The 20686-nt window shown below is 34.1% G+C and overlaps 1 protein-coding gene across 4 annotated transcripts; it reads left to right on the top strand.

Annotated features, from left to right (window-relative positions):
• Positions 1-1111: 1111 nt before the first annotated feature.
• LOC113496566 (long-chain-fatty-acid--CoA ligase ACSBG2-like) lies at positions 1112-20651 on the top strand. Of its 4 annotated transcripts, none has more exons than XM_026875824.1 (16): positions 1112-1246; positions 10158-10254; positions 11127-11331; positions 11741-11875; positions 12961-13162; positions 13425-13526; positions 14524-14673; positions 15103-15212; positions 15865-16005; positions 16320-16385; positions 17652-17870; positions 18700-18934; positions 19212-19352; positions 19722-19847; positions 20089-20209; positions 20408-20651. In XM_026875824.1, exons 1-16 carry the CDS (start codon positions 1214-1216, stop codon positions 20482-20484), a joined length of 2160 nt encoding a protein of 719 aa, XP_026731625.1. In that variant the 5' UTR covers positions 1112-1213; the 3' UTR covers positions 20485-20651. The 4 variants fall into 4 exon arrangements, with proteins under 4 accessions (XP_026731625.1, XP_026731627.1, XP_026731628.1 ...); XM_026875827.1 differs by lacking the exon at positions 1112-1246 and adding an exon at positions 1453-1708; XM_026875828.1 differs by lacking the exon at positions 1112-1246 and adding an exon at positions 3981-4053.
• The last annotated feature ends 35 nt before the right edge of the window (positions 20652-20686 follow it).

Genomic DNA, 20686 nt, shown 5'->3' with positions numbered 1-20686 from the left:
AGTCATTTCAAATTTTTATGTTATCTAAATCCCGTCAATTAATTCTGGGCTTGTAGAGTTCAGTTATCATTTGTAAAATTCTCATAATTTAACTTAACTTAAGTTACAGAAGAGTTCATGTATCCATAATGTGTCCAAAATATAATTCTTATGGTGAAGAATCGGCAAGAAACAGCTAAACTCCTAAAAACTAAATAGATAGATAGATATACAATATTATTATAGAAGTTCATGAATATGTTTTATTCAAACAGACCCTTTTTGTTTCAGTATTTTGTAAGCGGTTACTTTACACGTGTAAAAGCTATTTAAAAACATGATCTCTGCTGTAAAGTTAATCCTGCGCATCTGTAATTCATATCATTGTTAAGTAATCCAATAAAATAAATTTACATTATCTCAAGATAGTATGAACTTGTATATCCCTTAAGTCGGAGCGCCCGATGACCTTAATTTGAACTTGGTAAGTGCAAAACATTTGTTTATGCCGGTTAGATATACAACTTGTTACATAGTTCTATGTGACGTTCGATCGACAAGCACTTTTTAAATTGATTATTAAGTAACATTTTGACCCCCTTTAGTATCGAAAATATAACTTATAAAACAGAAAAATTCCGGCTGAACAAAGAAACTCCTCGTTTTCGAAGACGATTTAAAAGTAAAATTTATCTTTTTTCCATAACAGAGTTACTCTTTCCGATCGTGATGCTATCATCGACCTCTAACAGAGTTTGGCGTTGATTTAATCAATACCAGAGGGTAAGAGTTTATCTCAAGAACACTATCATCGATCGCTGGACCCACTGAATGTTATGCGAATATTTATTTCGTGTCTACATATTATTTTCATTTTACATTAGTTCTATCTATGATTTAAATTGCCTTATGTACTATCTACGCAAATAGTGAATGATGACTTACAGTTGAGTTGATACAACTGTCTTCGATGACGTATACATTTCTCTGTAATTTCAATGCATTGTCGTACTGAATTAAAAAAGATTAGATAGGTATTATTTTACTTTAAACGGGAATAGGTATTTTATTAATAATGTGGCAATCACCTTTGATTAGCCAAAGCTAGTGTTGTTTATCAGCGCCGGTTGAGAAATACAGCGCACGAGTGTAAACGACGCGCACTCAGTCATCTGCGCGGTCGCTTCCAAGCACGTGTGCCGTGGTACTACCGAGTGTTATAGAACTTCGCGCCATGGACGAGGACCTCCAGCAAAATCATGCAGCCGTAAGTTATTTTTTTAAAATTTATAAATCGGTCCCTGCTACTGTTAATGCTTTCCAAATAAATGCGGCGTTAGTAGGTTAGGCGAATAAAAATGTACAAAACGTAATAACCGCGAAAATTGAAGGTGTTTACCATGTCTTCGCGAACAGTGAAGTGAACTTTATACTCGAGCTGTACGTGGTCGCGCTATGACCAGTAGGGCAACTCGCCAGTTGGCGTCGGCACTCGCGTCACCTCGGTCGCTACCATCCATGTATTTTCCGTCTCCACGACGACCTACACAGGGTCAGCTGTCGATCGCGGTTATCTCTATATTTTTCCAGAACTACGGTCGATTTCAACCAAGTTTAGTTGTTAATTCCGTGCAATGACATTTATGTGTAATAGAGCTATTTATAAAGTGCAGTGAAGGACACCTAGTTCAAATATTTTGACTAGATTAGTACAGTTTTAATATTTTAGGTAAGCTCTTTCTTCGTATTTTTTAAGTCGGTACTGCTCTATATGGTAGTTTATTTTATGATCAAAATATGTGTTTACTAACTCTACATTCGTACGTAGTGGCAAACTATTGACATTTCATACAGTTGTAACGTCAGTTGTATTTCGTGAGGAGTATTCGTTCTTCCGCGTTGTAAATAAGTGCAGTAAAAAGTGTTTGAAGTTCCGCTGTATAGCGCAAGTTGCCCAAATCTGACACACACTTACAACTCCGCCGCACAATAACCCGATACACCGTTACTCGGTCGTCTGCCTAAATTTACATAGCCATGAGATGTTTTGCATATCTAATTATCATACTATAGCCACTATTCAACAATTGATATCTGAAAACTAGTTATAATTTAACAATATGTATAATAATTTTACGTCACAAACCAACGTGTTAAATTGTTGAATAATAAAAACATAAAATAAATATTTTTCCTCTTTCCTTCTATGAAATAAAATATTGCTCTCACAAAATATAGGTGTAAAATAAGTGTTAAACTTGAGACAACGTAGAGTTGTAATTGCATGAGAATTAATTGTTCAAGAAACCAGTTTAACTGAACTAAGTTGGGTGAAGCAGCGAAAATTAATTAAACTAATCAGAAACTACGTACTAATAAAGTTGAGCTACGTCTCATTTATGTAAATGTTTTTCTATTTGATGCCCTCAGTTCACATGTTCACAGTATGATTAAAACTTAACATTTCACGCGGCCAAGCCTACGTTCCTGTATCACGCCATTGCTGATAAGTGATAACTGTTCTCATTATCGCTCTGTTATCAGCGTAGCATGTATACACAGGGGTTACTATAATATTTATAAACCTGGATTAACTCTCAATAAGTCAGCTAAATTATCTCGCTTAACTATTTCTTCGCCGAAAAAAAAATGTGCAAACATTCGGTTGTTCTTTCCAAGTTTCACCAAACATTTCACCTTTCATATAAAACAAGATCGCAGACAGATAGACAGACGGACACGTCAAAATTATAACACCCGTTGTTTTGCGTAGGGAGTTAAAAAAGAGAATTATTGAGAATATAAGGTATAAGGTAGAGTCATTTGGGTTGCGCGTGAACAATCTTATCCGTCTCAAAACAACAGAAATTAAAATAAGTATTTGATAAGGTTATTTTTTTACATTCTTAATAAGCGCATCTGTTACTAACATTCTTAATGATGTTCAGCTATCGCTAGAGTCAATATTTATAAATGTGTATTCATTTCAAGTGGAGAAAACTAAAATAACTAAAATCGAAGTTTACTATCATTACGAACTTTTTGGTTGCTTAATGCAAATTAATTACAAACAAAAAAATATTTTATTTATTCTAAAATATTGTTAAAATAATTAAAAACGAAATGGCGCTCAACATTTTGTAATTTATCTTTGTCTGATAAGATAGTGACGGTCACACGTTTCGGAACAAATAAGTATATCCGTGTTTTATCATTATTTCTTTCGAACAGATGCTTACACATACACCAAAAATAAATACACAAGTATTGTAAAAGAAAACGTGAAATACTTACTCATAACTATAATTTTAATTTTAATATGGTTCATTTTCAAAAGTTGCTGATATCAATTTCGTATCAAATTCGGAGTCGTTCCTAATTTAATCTCTGTCCCAATAGACCTGACACTTGCGATGTAGTTTAACACAAATTCTAGAAGAAGTTGCAACCCTCATTTGTCTCAAAGACAAATCTAGAAGTAAGAAGAAACGTACAAAGTAGAGATGTGATGTTTGATATTCTTGAAATACCTAGTTATCGCTCGATATGTTTACCAAATTCCATTCATACACTTAAAGAGACTGTATGAAATGTGAATGTGAATTCTTTAAACAGGCCATTTCTTCTGCCATGCACATGATACGTCTTCTTAAAACCCTGCACACGTCTTTTGCCCATTATTTGTAAATGTCTGCATCGTCGGATATTGGCGGCTGAGTTGAATGTCAAGGACGCAACAAATATTAGATTTCCGTTATAAAAAGTAATCATACCTAGTAGATATTTATTCTTTGAAATATAAATGTCGATTTTACGGATATATACAAGTGATTAATACGATTATCAATGCGATTAATGCATTGAAAACAAATCCACGGCTCTATGATTAAGTCGGATCGAAATTATCACCTGCATTAGTTTATCTAATCAACGAAACTGGTACGTTACGTAAGGATTAGTATAGTTGCGAATTTATTGAATGTGGTTATCAATAGCGTGTTTCGGGTTAATGCTAATGATCAGTAAAATCGTTTAGTTTTTGTTGGAATAGCCGGGACGGTGCCAGCTTAATAGGTAAGCGTCTTTCTCTGCCAAATTAATAATGATTATTCATTTGGTTTAAAAAGTGAATGTTTGTTTTTTAATTATCTATGATGTGTAAACAATCTAATCATAGAAAATAATAGATCCAAATGTTTTGAATTCGTCATAGATAAAAGGCTTATCCTTTGTAAATCGTTGCTGTTTAAGTTAATTGTATCCGTTAAACTTCTTAAAAGAGCTCTTCGTTGATCGTTTGAATGATTTAATGAGATTATAAAAAATCGTCGCGTTCAAATATCAGAACATATCAGCTCAGGATTTAAGGACCTTACAAATCACGAATAAATATAAAAGAAAATGTGAAAATACATTGCTAATAAGCAGGTGCGGTCTAACATAACACTTAATCACTTAATGACACTTAGTTATTGTATAATTTTATATATTTTTATTACGGGTATCTTGTCTTACTTTGTGCCGAACTAAGTACTTACTGACACCTTCATGGCTTTACGAATAATAAATCTGTATACAACTGACAAATATCGCCACCTTAAAAAAGAGAGAGACGTTATTTGTACCTACTTAATTTTAAGCTGTCAAAATTTTATTATTATTCCATGAAAAATTTATCATGCAAATAAATACCAGTACTGGCATATATTATGAAAAATTATATTTATTTTTTCTTTTGTCTGTCTAATATAGCTCTCTACAATTTGTCAATGTTTTCAACAGTTTTTAAGACTCTACTTTTATTTGATCAGGTCTACAAAGTTTTACTGCACCTAGTTGTATCACTTGCAACCATTGTTTTTTAATGGTATGTGATAATATCTGATTGCTTGTAAAAAGTTCTAAAGAGTAGCTCTAATGAGTTTAAGAATGAACGAAGGGAGGCCGTTGCCCTGTACCGAGAAAGTTTGGGCATAAATAAAAGAAGAAAAGTAGGTTGGTAACGGCAAGGTAATATCATTTTTTTTTTAATTTAGATCGGTTTACGATACTCTACATAATTCAAAGTCCATTGTCACATCGATATTAAAAGTACAAAGTGCGGCCACAGTTGGTGTGTAAAAATAATGGGCACCTATCTGAAAGTTCGTGCTGCTTCAATGGACTGTTTCCGTCTTAAGCGCAGCCTACCGTGATGAATTACGGATTATTTCTTCATTCAAACATACCTTTGTCACCATGAAGCGTTTCGGCTATTCCAGAAAGTGATATCATTATATACGCATTGTTTCAGATATTCATCTATTAAGACTAATCACTGACGCATACATCAAATATCGCAAGGTTTATTATTCAGTATAGAATTTAATCTATTTTGATATCGATTATGATAGGTAATTTAGTTATCTTCTGGTTGCACTATTCCACATAAAACAAACGACGCTCCATTATTCATACTTAATACTTGTTACCGTACCTATCCATCGATGTTTCCTTAATGATTCATTTCAGATTTGGATTCAATTGACTTAGATATCTTCGATGCGTACGATAAAGGATCATCGTTTAAGTATTTATTGTCGTCATCATGACGAACGCTAAACCATAAAGTTAATTCTAAAAAAAGTTTTTAAAATAGAACAATTGAAACTTGGAAATATTCAGTTAAAAAATACTGGAGTTAAGGTCACAGAATCACTGAAATATATAAAGGCTAGAAATATATAAAGTTTCAGTTTTCTTGAAAATCTGTATTTATTATAATACAGTGATTTCAGCCTTGTTCTGAAATTGAAAGTCATAGCGCCGGTAACAATGTTAGGTAAGAGGCAAGACTTGTTATTTGATAAGATAATCTGAATTTGTACAGTATATTTTTTTGTATCACTGTCAATTTATCAACGTTTTTCATTGGACTTTGTGCCGTCCAATTCTACTAAACAAAAGAAGAATGTATTATACTAAGTATATACTCGAATCGCTTAGGGCTCGAATCGCGAAGGGCTCTGCGTACTATACAGGACAGAAAACGTCTTACTTAATAGCGTAATGGTAACTGACGACCTAAAATTTGCATTTAAATTTTGTTACTGGCTATACTTGTACAGGTGAGTGAAAAGGCACTAATTTCTTAGTTTTCTACTCTACATTCATGAGTTGGAAGAAAATCTCGATTCCAAATTAAGATCCAATTTTTCAACAACTTGATATTTTCATACAATCAGCATGACACATAGAGTCGACATAAAATGGATCGAGGTTCAGTATTCGGCTTTACTAATAAATAAAAAATAAATGCTTTATATTGCAAGTAAACATTAAGAATAAAACGTGTAAATTTCTCACAAAAGATTGGCCCCTTTAAAGTTGTACGATGGATTTATCAGAGATAGAAATTGTGATAAATCGTAGCAAATCTATGAATTTATTGCTCTTTGACATAACATTAAGCGCCTGCGATATTTAGGTGAACCTAAATATAATAATACTATAAATACTTCTAATATTAATATAATCTTCTTAGCTATTTAGCTAAATATAAATTACGTATGAACAAAATTTGAATAAAAAAGCCAATTCTAATAGTTAATTTCTATACATTACGAAAACGTGCTTATTAATAGTCTAATGTTTTCGCTCTTTCATGATTTCAATAGCTATTGTTGTGTTGTATTGTATTTCGAAGTAATTGAAAATAAGAGCCTTATTTATAACAATTACATAAAAACCAGCTGGAAGCAATCCCTTCATGGTTTCCCTCTCTCTTCTCAATCTTTCCTTAATTAGGACGGGTGAAGACAGCGAACTAAATAAAAAAAAGCAAATACATTCTTGCATCCATTAGCACAATATGCTATTTGTTTCAGTGTTATTATTGCCACGCATGTAAATAAGTATTAAAAATAAATATCGATGTGCGCAGAATATTAGTACATTTGCCAATTACACTAAAGTCTTCATGTGCTTCATGTAAGTTGTTAAATCTGGCTTGCAACATTTTAAACTTAGGAATCGAAATCCAAGACAGCTAAATTAAGAATTTAACCTTCCGATGTAAATTGTGCCAGTCACCTTAGAGTTTTTATCACTCAGAATGACTGTCTTAATATAGAATAGCATGCCTGAAATAACGTATGGAAAGGAAATACATAATTAAATAATTAACAACCATTTGGCGGGTCTTGAACCGACCCAAAAATGTTTAGTAGGTATGTAAATACCTACCTGATTGTAATTGATGCGGCTTGCAACAGCGTAGGTTCATAGTATAACTGGGTATAAAATGTACTATACTACATGGTTTTTGATAACGTACGACAAGAAGAACAGATTTAAGCAACAAAATCAGAAAATGTAAATGCTGTTCTCCTGTTTGTTTCCATGAACAAGTCTTCCTTAAATTTGTGTTTCGTAAAACGAGACAAACTTTACGAAAATTGCGGACCTCAGCAATAAATTGAGGAAACATTTTTTGGAGACAAAATTAGACACAAAATATAAACTGCTAACGAACCTAGCCAAACAAAACGAAAACAAAATTACTAAATAAAAGTAAGCCTTTTTAGGCACAGAGATAACTTTTTTGATAAATTTTCATTCATCTAAGATAATGTTTTGATTGATTTATTATTTTAATCTACGTTTTCAATTCGCTCCAAGTCATCCGATCAATTTTTTTGAGTTTCATTCATTTCGGTATCTTAAGCGACACCTACGTCATTAAAAGCTAAAATATAATCATTTAGATTACGTTGGTATTAAAATGTTAATACCTAGCTAAATTATACGTACTTATGCCACAAAATACGTTTTACATATAACATTGCGTACTTCAGGGCCCCGATTAAGTAGCAGAATTGGGGCCCAGAGACTGTACCACCATGTCTTAAAGTAATATTAATATGTTTGAGGAAGCGTGACAACGCAATACACTGCGTAGTGGCATCTCTCTCGCACACCCGGAATAGTGGCAGTTGGCCCCCCGATTACTACAAGTACACAAAAAAGGTTGTTTAGTTCTCTTTTTTAAAACTTGATTCTAGAACCGTATAATTAGTTTTTGTATGTTAGATACCTTGGTTTAAGTTTTAGAAGCCTTTATCTGAAGATGAGCTTTGAAGTGATACTGATCGTGTAGCGATGTGTTTTTTGAAATATTATTTATAATCAGGAACGTGTGTTGTTAATTTTTAGAACAACAATAAAGGCTTACTTATTTATTTATTTTGTTAATTTAGTTGCAGTACAAATATGCCTACTTAGAAACAATAATATTTTAAGTAATGAGGATCAAAATATTTGTTATTTCTTCTTCTAAAATGTATCTCTTATCCAGGCCCCAAATCTGCAAAGTTGGCAAAATGCATAGGAGAATAGGAATAGTGTCAAATATAATCCAAGTGCCATTTATTTAACGGGCATTGTAAATAGCGGAATCGGGACCCAGATACGAGTCCATGAATATAATTTTCTTAGGTATAAATATTATAGTATTTATTTCTTATTATAAAGCAGTACCATCAAGACATTAATACGGCTATTAATACAGGTCCAGTGTAAAGACCGTCATTGTATTGTGGTTACGTTTTTAATGTCCTTTATTATCTACTTTCACACATGTTTTAGCACAATATGTTTTCGTTTGATACACCTGCATCGTTTGTGATACAACTGTTATTATAATAACTATACAAAACCCACATTGTTTACTCTTTTCGTTAAGTAATTGTTTATAAACAGCTGCCTCATAACACCTAGTTTACGTTTTAAGTCGTTATGTAGAGATAATTCCGAAATCGAAAGCGCTTTATTATGAATAACAATACACTTTGATATGAAATAAAACATTTATTTATTTCTTATTATAAACAACTAAATATTATCTAAGTAGGAAGTTACATCCATCGAATTCTGATTCAAATGACTCTACATTCGACAAACTTCCCAAATAAAATAAGCCGAGAATAAAAACACAGATCAGTATTTTAATGTGTAAAACTTTTTAATCCTTTAATATTTCATGAATAAAAAATAGTTAATTTATTCGAAGGGCTTTGATCGAGTGAATGAACTAAGTGAGGTTAATTTCCTTATCAAAATTTAACAAACTTGACAGGTGGCACATGAAACATCGTGATATAGCTAAAACGCTCATTAAAAACAGCTACAGGAAAAAAAGTATTGACCAAAAGAAAGAGACCAAAACCAAGAAAAACCCCTAATTAAAATTATTCGGCTGAAGTAAAGAATTTCGATAACGGTGGATTGATCATTATCATATAAAAAGATTATAATTTATCGTTCACACGAATAAACGTAAAATAAACGTGCGAGGTATTTTATTATTAAAAAAGGTGTCCAGTTTGCTATTTCTCTATTTTTTATTTTGTTAGTAACATTCCAACTGACGTGAACAGGGACCATTGTTTCTGCAAATGTATTTAATTATTACCTAAGAACTTCAAAATATGCAATGTTTAGGGTACAGAACTATAATATTTTATCAACAATGGAGGGTCTCACAGTAGCTGCATTTTATCGCATACCATGAACTTCAGTTTTGATAGATATTTACAGTTTAAACCACGCTTTAATTCGCATCACTTGTAGGCTGTATGTATGTTTGTAACCGACTCCTAAAAAAAAAAATATTACATAAAATTAGAGGCAATAAGTCTAAAATCGAATAAGGAGACAGAATCAAATTGTATTTCAATAAGCACATCAATGAACGCGTCATTGGTCTGCCAAAATGTTAAGGAGGAAATTACAGGATTTCTGTCGCTAACGAAATCGAAACTTTTAACATCAAAATTAGCCCCCTTGTGATATAGTACAGACGTTTGTATCTTAGCGTCCCGAGGTTACTCCGTCCTATATTTTACCTTGTATTATATTTTATAAATCTTGGAAATATAAATACCTGTCATGAGTTTACAGATTTAGACGCTCGAAATGACAAACAATTGATGCTAGTTTTAATACATTCATCATAGGTTGTATAAGCTTAAAATTATCAAGTTTTGACGTCTGATCTATCGAGGTCATCGCCGGTATAATCAATCGATTTTATTATTTATTTTACAATTTATCATATTCTAAATTGTTCTAACATCTTTCCCGTAATTAGTGTATCTGATCGTGTTGGCAAATTAATCAATTAGGTATTCTTTTTTCAGAACAACACGACAGTCATCGTGGAAAACGGCGAAGAAATAGTTAAAGTTAGTAAAATGCAAGTACCCAATGGAATTAGTCATGAAAAATACATGAATGGTAAATATTCATTCTTATTTATGTTTTAAATCTCCGTGGTCGAGTGGCGTACGCACCGGTTTCAAGGTGTCGCTTGCTCTGAGGTCCCGGGTTCGATCCCCGGTCGAGTCAATGTAAAAATTCACATTTCTACATTCTCTCGGGGTTGGGTGTTTGTGGTACCTTCGTTGTATCTGAATTCCATAACACAAGTGCTTTAGTAACTTACTTTGGGTTCGGAACAATGTATGTGATGTTGTCGGCATTTAAAAACAAAATGCACTATTATTTTGAATTTCATGTTCTGGCAATTTATTGCAAGAAATCTTGCCATAATGACTGATTATCCGAAATGCGGTAAGCAGCCGGCTTCTGCCGTAAATAGTGTTTCAATAACATCTGCTATTATAATCGTAAATACTAGTCTACGCATTGTATCATGGTCTGCCCGCCTTATCGAGGAAATTTTTCGGTGTCTAATAATTATCGCTAATGAGATGATAATAATCACTGATTTATTGATATAATGATTCATTAACAACCATGATTAAGTTTTACGCTAGTTTAAATGTAGATAATAGGCAAACGAGTCCAATGTTGTCGTCAAGGAAAGACGATCATTTAATTATAACAAGTAATTTTATAAATAGCTACACAATAACAATTGGCCACAACGATTATTTGCCTGCCCTTCGGAAATTGTGACGAAACAAGTTCAATCTACATTATATACTGAGAAAGAATGCATTTAAGAACAAGTCATGAATGAGGTGATTTACAAATAAACTAATATTACACGTATGTAGGTACTGAGCACGTGTGCGTTGCACATAATTCTCTGATCGATGTTTACATAATATAAGCATGGCATTACCTTGTAAATATACTTTCAGGACCGGACCAAGTAATACCGGTGGAAAATTACACGTCGTGTGTACCCGGTGGCCATGTGAAGTTAAGAGTAGCGGCGCGAGGTGTAGCCTCGGAGCCCCCCATCTCAGTGCCTGGCCTGCTCAACAGGACTGTCGCCAGATACCCCGACGCCACAGCGCTAGCCACAAAAAAAGCTGACGGAAAATGGCACAAAATAACCTACAAGTAAGTTTACAACGAACGAGATATCTCTACTCAAAAATAAACGATATATCGGAATTTGATAAGAGTGCATGTATGTATGATTCACTAAATATACAAGTTTCCAATTAACGTACAACGAGCATGATTAAGACTGTAGACTTCCTTGAACGTGTTTTCCTGCCTAAAAGTTATTGATATCACAGAGGGATACTAATCTCGAGGATTACAAACTTGATTATCAATTGAACGTTTTGTGGCGTGCATTAGCATTTAAACGGTTTTCCTTCTCCTTGATTCCTTAATCTTGAGTCACATAAAACAATTTTTGTTATTATCACAGGTGTGAATTTGTCATAAGATTAGTCATTTTTTCCTAAATTAGTAACTTATCGGAATTAGTCATGGATTAATAAAATATTTTCTATTTTAGACAGTACCAAGAGCGCGTGCGCACAGTCGCGAAAGGTTTCCTGAAACTGGGTCTAGAGAGATACCACTCGGTATGCATTCTCGGTTTCAACTCGGAGCAATGGTTTGTCGCCGACCTGGCAGCTATACATGCAGGGTGAGTCCTCACTTTATATGTATAAATTTAGCCGCAATCAAAAGATAATCTGATATTGAAAAAAACATCCGTCTAGTAGATACAAATTATAAGATAAGGTATTTCATTTACAAGGAAAAAAAATCACTCTATATTATTATAATGCAACTGGAGTTATATTTTTTATTCAAGAAATTATTGAGGAATAAATAAAGTTGTTAAAATACTATCATACGCAATTTTTGATGTGAGCTGAAAAATTTATGGTACCTATATATGGTAATGCGATTACGAAGGTAACCATGTAATACAAGTTTTTTTTATAACTGCCCTGACACTAGTAAACTAATTCAATGATTACGATCTTTACACGTGATTAGAACGAATACAATCCTATTGTTTCACAACTGTTTTTTATTCAATTGAATACTTATAGACGCGTATTGCGTATCTACTACATATACCAACTGGGTTAAAAGATTACATTTTGTTGTAAATCAGCTTTGACATTACAATATTCGCTTGATAAGAAAATATAAAACACCCGTGTTTATTGCTGCCATTATTCGATATTACTATTTCATAACCGGATCAATATCGATGTCTTTGCGTCTATTTCTTTTAGAGGTTGTTTCGTTCATCCACATATAAAAGCAGTAAACAAATTACTACATGGTCCTAAATACTTATATTGTATTTTTGCAATGATTTAGCATCCCCTTCAAAGAGTGGGGATGCCGAATGAATAAATAAAAAAATCTTCGCAGATTCTTTCCTTGCGACGTCTAGTGGGACGTTAATTATCACGAACTTCTAATAAAACATAATGATAGTGATAGGTCAAAAAGTGATAATTATGTATTTTTTCAACCGACTTGAAAATGGAAGAGGTTTTTAATTCGTCTGTATGTGGTTTTTTTGTTACCTCCTAACTTCGGACGGGATAGACCAATTTTCTTCGTTCTTTTTCTGTGAACATGAATCATTCATTTGGTCAAGTATTTATTATTTCATCAAGTTTAGCTCAGTACTTTTTTTATTTGAGGTCAGTGATATGTTACTATTGTTAAAAAAAAAACATTTTACTTAACTGTGATCGTCCTCAGTGGTTACGCGGCTGGTATCTACACGACGAATTCGGCAGACGCTTGTTACCACTGCCTCACATCGTCTCGCGCCAACATCTGCGCCGTGCAGGACAAGAAGCAGCTAGACAAAATCCTATCCATCCGCCACAAGTTGCCACATCTGAAGGCGCTCGTGCAATGGGAAGGGAATGTCGACACCTCCGTCCCTGGAGTATACAGTGTAAGAATTCTACCAACCTAACAATTATAGAAGTGGATATAGTACAGGCCTCTAATTCCACTATATACAATTGACGAAATTCATTCTCTTCCTCCCAAAATGCTTCGGACAATACGAATAACTTAATTTAAGTCAAATTTCCATTCAATCATCAGCAATTGTAATTGGCGGAATTGGGGCACAGCTTTCTCAAATATAATGGGGCCACGGTGATAATGTATGGAAGCTACTATAATTAAAATAATGCGTTTTGTTGTTGTAGTGGGATCAGTTATTGGAAATGGGTCAAAAAGAGCCCGACACGCAACTGAACAACATCCTGAAGAGTATATCCGTCAACGAGTGCTGCACCTTGGTCTACACTGTAAGTTTTACTTTTTTTTTTAGTAAAAATGTTTGCACCTGCAACCTGTGACCACGCCGGGCCTTTGTTAGGTTCTCACCTGAAGTTGCAAATTGAATGCGAACTATTTTGAATTCGACTACCATTCCATTATAATTAAGACCCCAGAATAATTTTTGCGTGCAGCTCTCGACAATATGGCTGAAATGTATAACTGGATTATGTTCTGGCCCGAATAAAAAAGGTTGATTTTGGATATTTTAGATGCTGTCCTTTCTATTCTCAGAAATAACACCAAATGATTATCTATAAATCTTTTAGTTTGGGAAAACTAGTTTTGACATAGAGTTTGCTTGAGTTAATTGCTGTTATGAGTAATAAAGATACTGTTTCTCACGTAAATACCTTAATATATAAGAACCTCTCGATCTCCATCAAAAGTGCTTCGTAATGCCACATGGGCAGCTGTTATCACTGCAAGTTTGAGTCAATTTGTATCTGCTTGTAGTCATGACAGATTTAGTTACCAATATTATCTATATGTCTATCTATTAAGTCAAAATAAAATGCATGACGTAAATACCTAACGTGTTTGTGTTATTAAGATAATAACGTTTGCAATTAATACTGATAGGTTAGGTTGGATACCGATTGATAATACGGTACTTTTTAGTCGGAGATCCTGTTTGATCTGATAATGGGAATTTCGTAAATTTCCGAGTGATAGTGTGTCATCTCTACAAGTACCTAAATTATCATGAATGTAACTAGATAGCAAATAGTATGCGGGCCCGCCCGCTGCAAATCGAAATGATCCTATGGGAAAATGAAATCGGGAAAAAAATTACCTAAGTTTTAATCCTGGTTATAAAGCATCTGAGATCGTCTAAATCCGTTCTGTCGTGCGTCAAAGAGGAACAAACATCCAAACATCCATACATACAAACTTTCGTGTTCGTAATATTAGTAGGACTGGCTTTTTGTGTATGTCTGCTGATAATTCATCTGTTGTCCATAGTCCGGTACAGTGGGTCCTCCGAAGGCGGTGATGCTGTCACATGACAGCCTGACGTGGGACGCCTTCTCAATCAGCGAGCGAGTCAGCGACCTGAAGCCCGCGCAGGACCGCATCATCTCCTTCTTACCACTCAGCCACGTGGCTGCTCAGGTCTGTATGCTAAAACTAAAGCAACTGGAACTTGCTACAATGCCCAATCATTTGGTTATGGTTGACTGATAGAGAATAATCAAGAATTAAGATCACCCTTATCCTTTTAATACCTACATTAAACAATGATTATATTAAGTAGTTCATTAGTTCTAATGTACGAATGTACAGGACGATTATTTCCACGTGAATCTTAGGAACCACTTAAACCAATTATCGTTTTTTATGTAGCGACTTTATCTTTGTGGTGGGTGGTCTATAAGCTAAAACAAAGACAAAAAACTGACCCGGATATAAAACTTGGTTAATCATAGACTTAGGCAATAATCATCTTACTTAAAAAATTATCATTTTTTAATAGTTCCGAATAGATGGTTAGATACTTTAATAATAATTATGCTAATAAATATTTGGTACTTTATTTAACAGGTGGTGGACATCTACACAACTCTATCAAACGCAATCCCAGTGTTCTTCGCGCAACCGGATGCACTTAAAGGCAGCATCGTAGAGACGCTGAAGGAAGTCAGGCCCACCAGGTAACGTGACCCAAATATTAAATAAGCACTATTCGGTACAGTTCGAAATTCCAAAGTTTGTTCATATCTGTTGTCGTCCCTTTCTGACGCTACGGATAGGAAAGAAACGACAGAATTGATAACAGTAGATATTTTTAATTTTCATGTAGTCGCGTTAGTAAAATCTTCAGTATTCCCTAAAAATATCTTGATTTCATTGTAAACATTGTCTACAGGAATGCAAAGTAAAAATTTACTACCAATAACATTTTATTACGAACCCAAATGATTTATACGAAACAATACATCCGTACTAAGTTAATTAGATTTACGGTCTAGTGAAGGAGTATAAACAGAATTGAATGCTGAAATTATTTAAATGTTATCGTAAATATTTGGGGACGACACGCTCCATAGCATGTCATTACATGATAACATCTACCGGTACTTTAATACCTCCGAAATTACATCGTAGACCTTCAAATATTGTAGACGGATCACTGAGAAACTAGTTGACATAAAATTACAATACAATCATGCCGCAATTTCAACAAAAAGTTTGTAAATTGGTTTCTAAATAGGTATATATTTACATTATCTACGTCATATTAACATTTTATACAATTTTTTTTTACAATAAAGCATCTGAATGAATTCTTCTTCTTATTTCCAGATTCTTGGGCGTTCCACGTGTGTGGGAGAAAATGTATGAAAAGATCATGGCTGTAGGCGCGTCCAGCGGCGCTATCAAGAAAAGAATCGCTTTATGCGCTAAAGACAAAGGTCTCAAGTACCATCAAGCCAGGATTAATGGGTAAGCCCAAAACTTATTTTTTTTTTATTTTGATATATATTACAGTTTTTAAACTATAGGTATTATTTAGATATTTATGATGCTAAAGCAAGTCTGAGTAACAATCCGACGCTGTTTGCTTTAAGGTGCGCATATTTAAATGCTATTAGGATACTAGTTATTTAATTTTTTCAAAATTATGTCAAAATTCTGTCTCTAGTAGCCATACCCAACGATAGAACGGATAGTGAAAATGGCCATTAATAATCTTGGGACAGCTTTTAATATGCTAATGTAGGTATAGATTGATGTTAATAAAATGATTTTTGAATCAGTGCGCTATCGAGCGGTATGTACAGTCTGCCAATTGACTTCACGATCGATGAAATGATACAATTTTGGTATGTAAGGAATGACCCCCGAGCTTGCAGCATGCTACCTTATGTATTTAGCACCTAGTTTTGAGTTTGAGAAAACTATTAGCATGTTTGATTTCAAATTAGATACGATTTAGCCTTTGGAGAATGCAAACACTGTTATTATTCCGCACATAACATTTTTAAGTATTTTTAGTTCGATAGTCATTAGTTTAAATCAGAAATTAGCGTATGTTAATAAGTTTCATTTTGTAGTTGAAATACGTAATTAAATCCATTGAATAGCACAAAGTTCACTTCGCATATTTATGTAATATTCACGTTTTTAAACTATTTTATACTCATAACATTCGTTTGGCTAGATTACTCAGAATTTTATCAAAGTAATAAATAGTCCGTATCATTATTTATACCTACATATTTTGTTACACGATTATACACTTGGTTTTTTCCGTAGGATATTCTTTTCACATTAACCAACGCATGTTAATAAACAGTTATGTCATCAAAATGACCAGTCTGTTTTCAAACTTCGTTTGCAACATGCCTTGTCATTGCCCCTAAGGCTAGTTTAATACTGGAGCTCAATTGTGTTCTATTTCCTCATCAAAATTATGAGTTGTGTAAAATTGCTGAGTTCTTACACCCTATTCATAGGTATGCAGTGAATCCTTAGTTATTATCTAATTGATCAACACTTGAAGAACGTAATAAAAATTAAGTAGTTTGTAGTTGTAGTTACCCATTGTCTAGAGCGACCCAGCCTTGTATAATACCTTATTATGTAAACGTCCTTGACTTAACTATTGTTGATGAACAGAGCAAATTCAATTAAAGATAAATACACCGGCATGACTTATAATTATTTGTGTAAATACACTAAACGCTATACAATCACACTAATAATGTAAGCCAACCTAGATATTATTTTAAATGACTCATTTAAAAACGGATATGGAACAATATTTTGTTTGTATAAACGTTGACATCCAATTATAGATTTAATGATGAACCAAATATAAATTGTAAAACGAATATACCTTTTAACCATTTAACTTCTAACAGCTACACTTTGTACCGTAATATTTGGCACTTTTATTGAACATTATTATTTTGTATCGCGGTTAGCGATTCTACAAAAGTGCCAATCAAGCAGAATTAAATCTTTAAAAACCAATTATAGTTCATTAAAACACTTACTTCCTTGCATTCAACCCCACACAAATCTGAACAAAAAACTACAAACCCTAGGAATATTTGTGTTTATTTCAATTAATCTCGTGTCGGCAGGGTGGATGGTTCAGCTTTCGGCTACAACATGGCAAAAAGGCTGGTGTTCAAAAAGGTCCACGACTCTCTGGGACTAGACCAGTGCACGACCTTCGTGACGGCCGCGGCTCCGCTCTCTCCTGACATCAAGAAATTCTTCCTTTCTCTCGACATACCCATTGTCGATGCATTCGGCATGAGTGAGGCTTCTGGTGCCCATACACTCAGCATATACCCCAAGTAAGTAAACCTGAATTAAGGGATTTATTCGCATATATATATAAACAACATCATTACCTACTTAAGATTCCTATAAAATAGATTTAAAATTTATTAGTTAGTTTTATTCTGAACTTAATCAAAATTAAGTAAAGCAATAGGGCTTTATTGTATCCAGCGGATAATCTCTTAGTAATGTGCGTTTTGCGTAAACGAATTTTGCTTATGGCAATACATACAATACTAACAATATTTTTTTTTACGTCTTGAAGCCATGCAATATTGTATACAAAATATTGATGCATTAATTACATAATCATGTTTATATCTTGATTCTAGTATTCACTAGAATAATTTATTATACGGCTTTAATTGTGTATAATAAAAAAGTATAGAGATATAAAAGTAGTTTTATCAAGATTCAAAATTATTCATATCTTTTTATTTTTTATTCGATCATTTTGATGTTATCAAAAATTTATGATTAGTACCTACTGTAGTAATAATACCGTGAAGATTAAGAGTATCTGCTTAATTGTCGAATAAGACCGTTGTAAATAATTCAGATTAAAGATAGGGGATCTTTCTTAAAATTAAAATACAAATGTAGCTACCTTAAGTACCTACTTAAAAATCTTCATTGCCTTAAAACACTGATATTTGAAATTGATTTCGTAAATACCTTCCTGAAAACCGCATCCAAATTGCTTCAGCCAAACGCGAGATAATCGCGGACTAACATGCATACAAATAATCGAACTCAGAACCTCATTTTCTAGAAGTCGCTTAAAAAGAATCAGATCAGAAAACCTAAACCGAAAGTGTTTTTAAAGTGCTTGTTTTCCTTCAGATTTTCGTTGGACTCCGCCGGGGCTTTACTTGACGGCACGGAGACCATGTTCGGTGGTTCGACCAGCCCTAACGGTCCCGGAGAGATCATGATGCGCGGGCGCCACGTATTCATGGGATATCTGAACGACGAGGCTAAGACTAACGAGGCTATCGACGATGAAGGATGGTTGCACTCTGGAGACATCGGCAGGGTGGATAGCAACAACCTCTTGTACATTACTGGAAGAATAAAGGTGAACTATTTCGACAACTATTTTTGTTAAGAAAAAATATACAGTAATAGAACCCTGCTAGGTATATCTTGTCGAATAATAGAAAGGCGAGCTTGATTATCCTTAGTCAGTTTCCAGTTGCCGTTAAAGGCTTTAATTCAGAATAAGGTTACTTGTACGCTGTTCTTAGTCAACGTTTCTTGTTAAGGGAATACACTTATCTGAAAAGACATGGCTAGATAACATTCGGACCAACAAGCGTCATGCCTAATTTTGATTTTTATCGTTTGTTTTTCAGGAACTTTTGATCACGGCAGGCGGTGAGAATGTAGCCCCAGTACTGATCGAACAGACGGTGCAGGCTGAGCTACTGCACGTTGGCTACGCGGTGCTTATCGGTGACCGACGCAAATTCCTCTCTATACTGCTTACGCTTAAGGTGAGATTTCTTATTCGTACGATTTGTCGTAAGTATATGTCGTATAACCGCGCCCCGCCAATATGAGGGCCCCGTGCTCCAACGCATGAGTGTTGCCCATATAAGTTATTGCTTGTACTTCTTAAACTGCACTATACAGAAGTTGGTATGACAGCAAAACTAACAGGTAAATTTGAGAACTCAAATAAATCAAAGGCCCCGTTGGTTGAATTTGCTACAGGGCTCGCGACTTAATACGGTACTGCCTATATCCAACCTGGCGAGTTGAAGGTAGAATCTTCACAAATCGAATTGACATGACTTTACGCCATGTAACTCTGGATCTTTATCATAAACCAAAATATTAAAATATTTATTTTTATCCATCAGTCTAAAGTCAATTCGGAAACTGGAGATCCACTGGACGACCTTGAAAGTGAGACGTGTAAATGGGTGGCCAGCCTCGGCAGCACTGCTACCAAAGTCAGCCAAATCGTGAGCACGAAGGACCCCTTGGTAAGTCGACATACTTTGCTAATTATATTATTTTTTACTAATATTCTGGGAAAATTCAATATTTCACAAAAACACCTTCGACTCCTTGAGAACAAATGTCAGGATTACACATTACATTTACCAAGGGAATTCACCTCTGTATGATACCATGGATGAAGAACCGGTCAGTTCGGTCGGCTGACAAAATTAAATGATATACAAAGACCAGTCCTATACTAAATCGTTTTACTTTTTTGATCAGATTTACAAAGCTATTGAAGAGGGCCTAGCTCGCGCCAACAAGCACGCCATATCGAACGCACAGAAGATCCAGAAATTCGCAATCCTGCCCTCAGACTTCTCAGTCAACTCCGGAGAATTAGGTATGTTGACTTTTTTCACAAACCTTCATAACGTATAGAAAAAATATCGTAATTAATATTTTTCTTGCCATAAGCCTTCATTGGCAGCCCAATAGTCCCGATAGATATGGGCTTACCATAAATTGGTGATCATTGTTTTTCTTTAAGAAAAATTACTAGTTCAGCTAAACTAAAATTCTTGTTGTTGTTTTATTACAGGACCCACATTGAAAATCAAGAGAAACGTAGTCTACGAGAAGTACAAAGACATCATAGAAGACTTTTATAAAGATTAAAACTTAAGCTTAGAGATTAGGGCGTGGGACAACGAAAATAATTGTTAACTTAATTTGTTATTGCTCAACTAGGGACTAGCGCGGAATCAATGTGATTGATAGTACTTTACGGAAAGGTGTATATAGGTTATATTTTTGTTACAAAAAATATATTTTATAAAATCAAACGTGGTTTTAATAAAAGAAAAAACAACTTTATTTA

Source organism: Trichoplusia ni, chromosome 8, assembly GCF_003590095.1.
Source record: "Trichoplusia ni isolate ovarian cell line Hi5 chromosome 8, tn1, whole genome shotgun sequence".
Classification (NCBI taxonomy): Eukaryota; Metazoa; Arthropoda; class Insecta; order Lepidoptera; family Noctuidae; genus Trichoplusia; species Trichoplusia ni.
The sequence above is the reverse complement of the archived record's forward strand: the minus strand, read 5'-3'. Positions and strand labels throughout refer to the sequence as shown.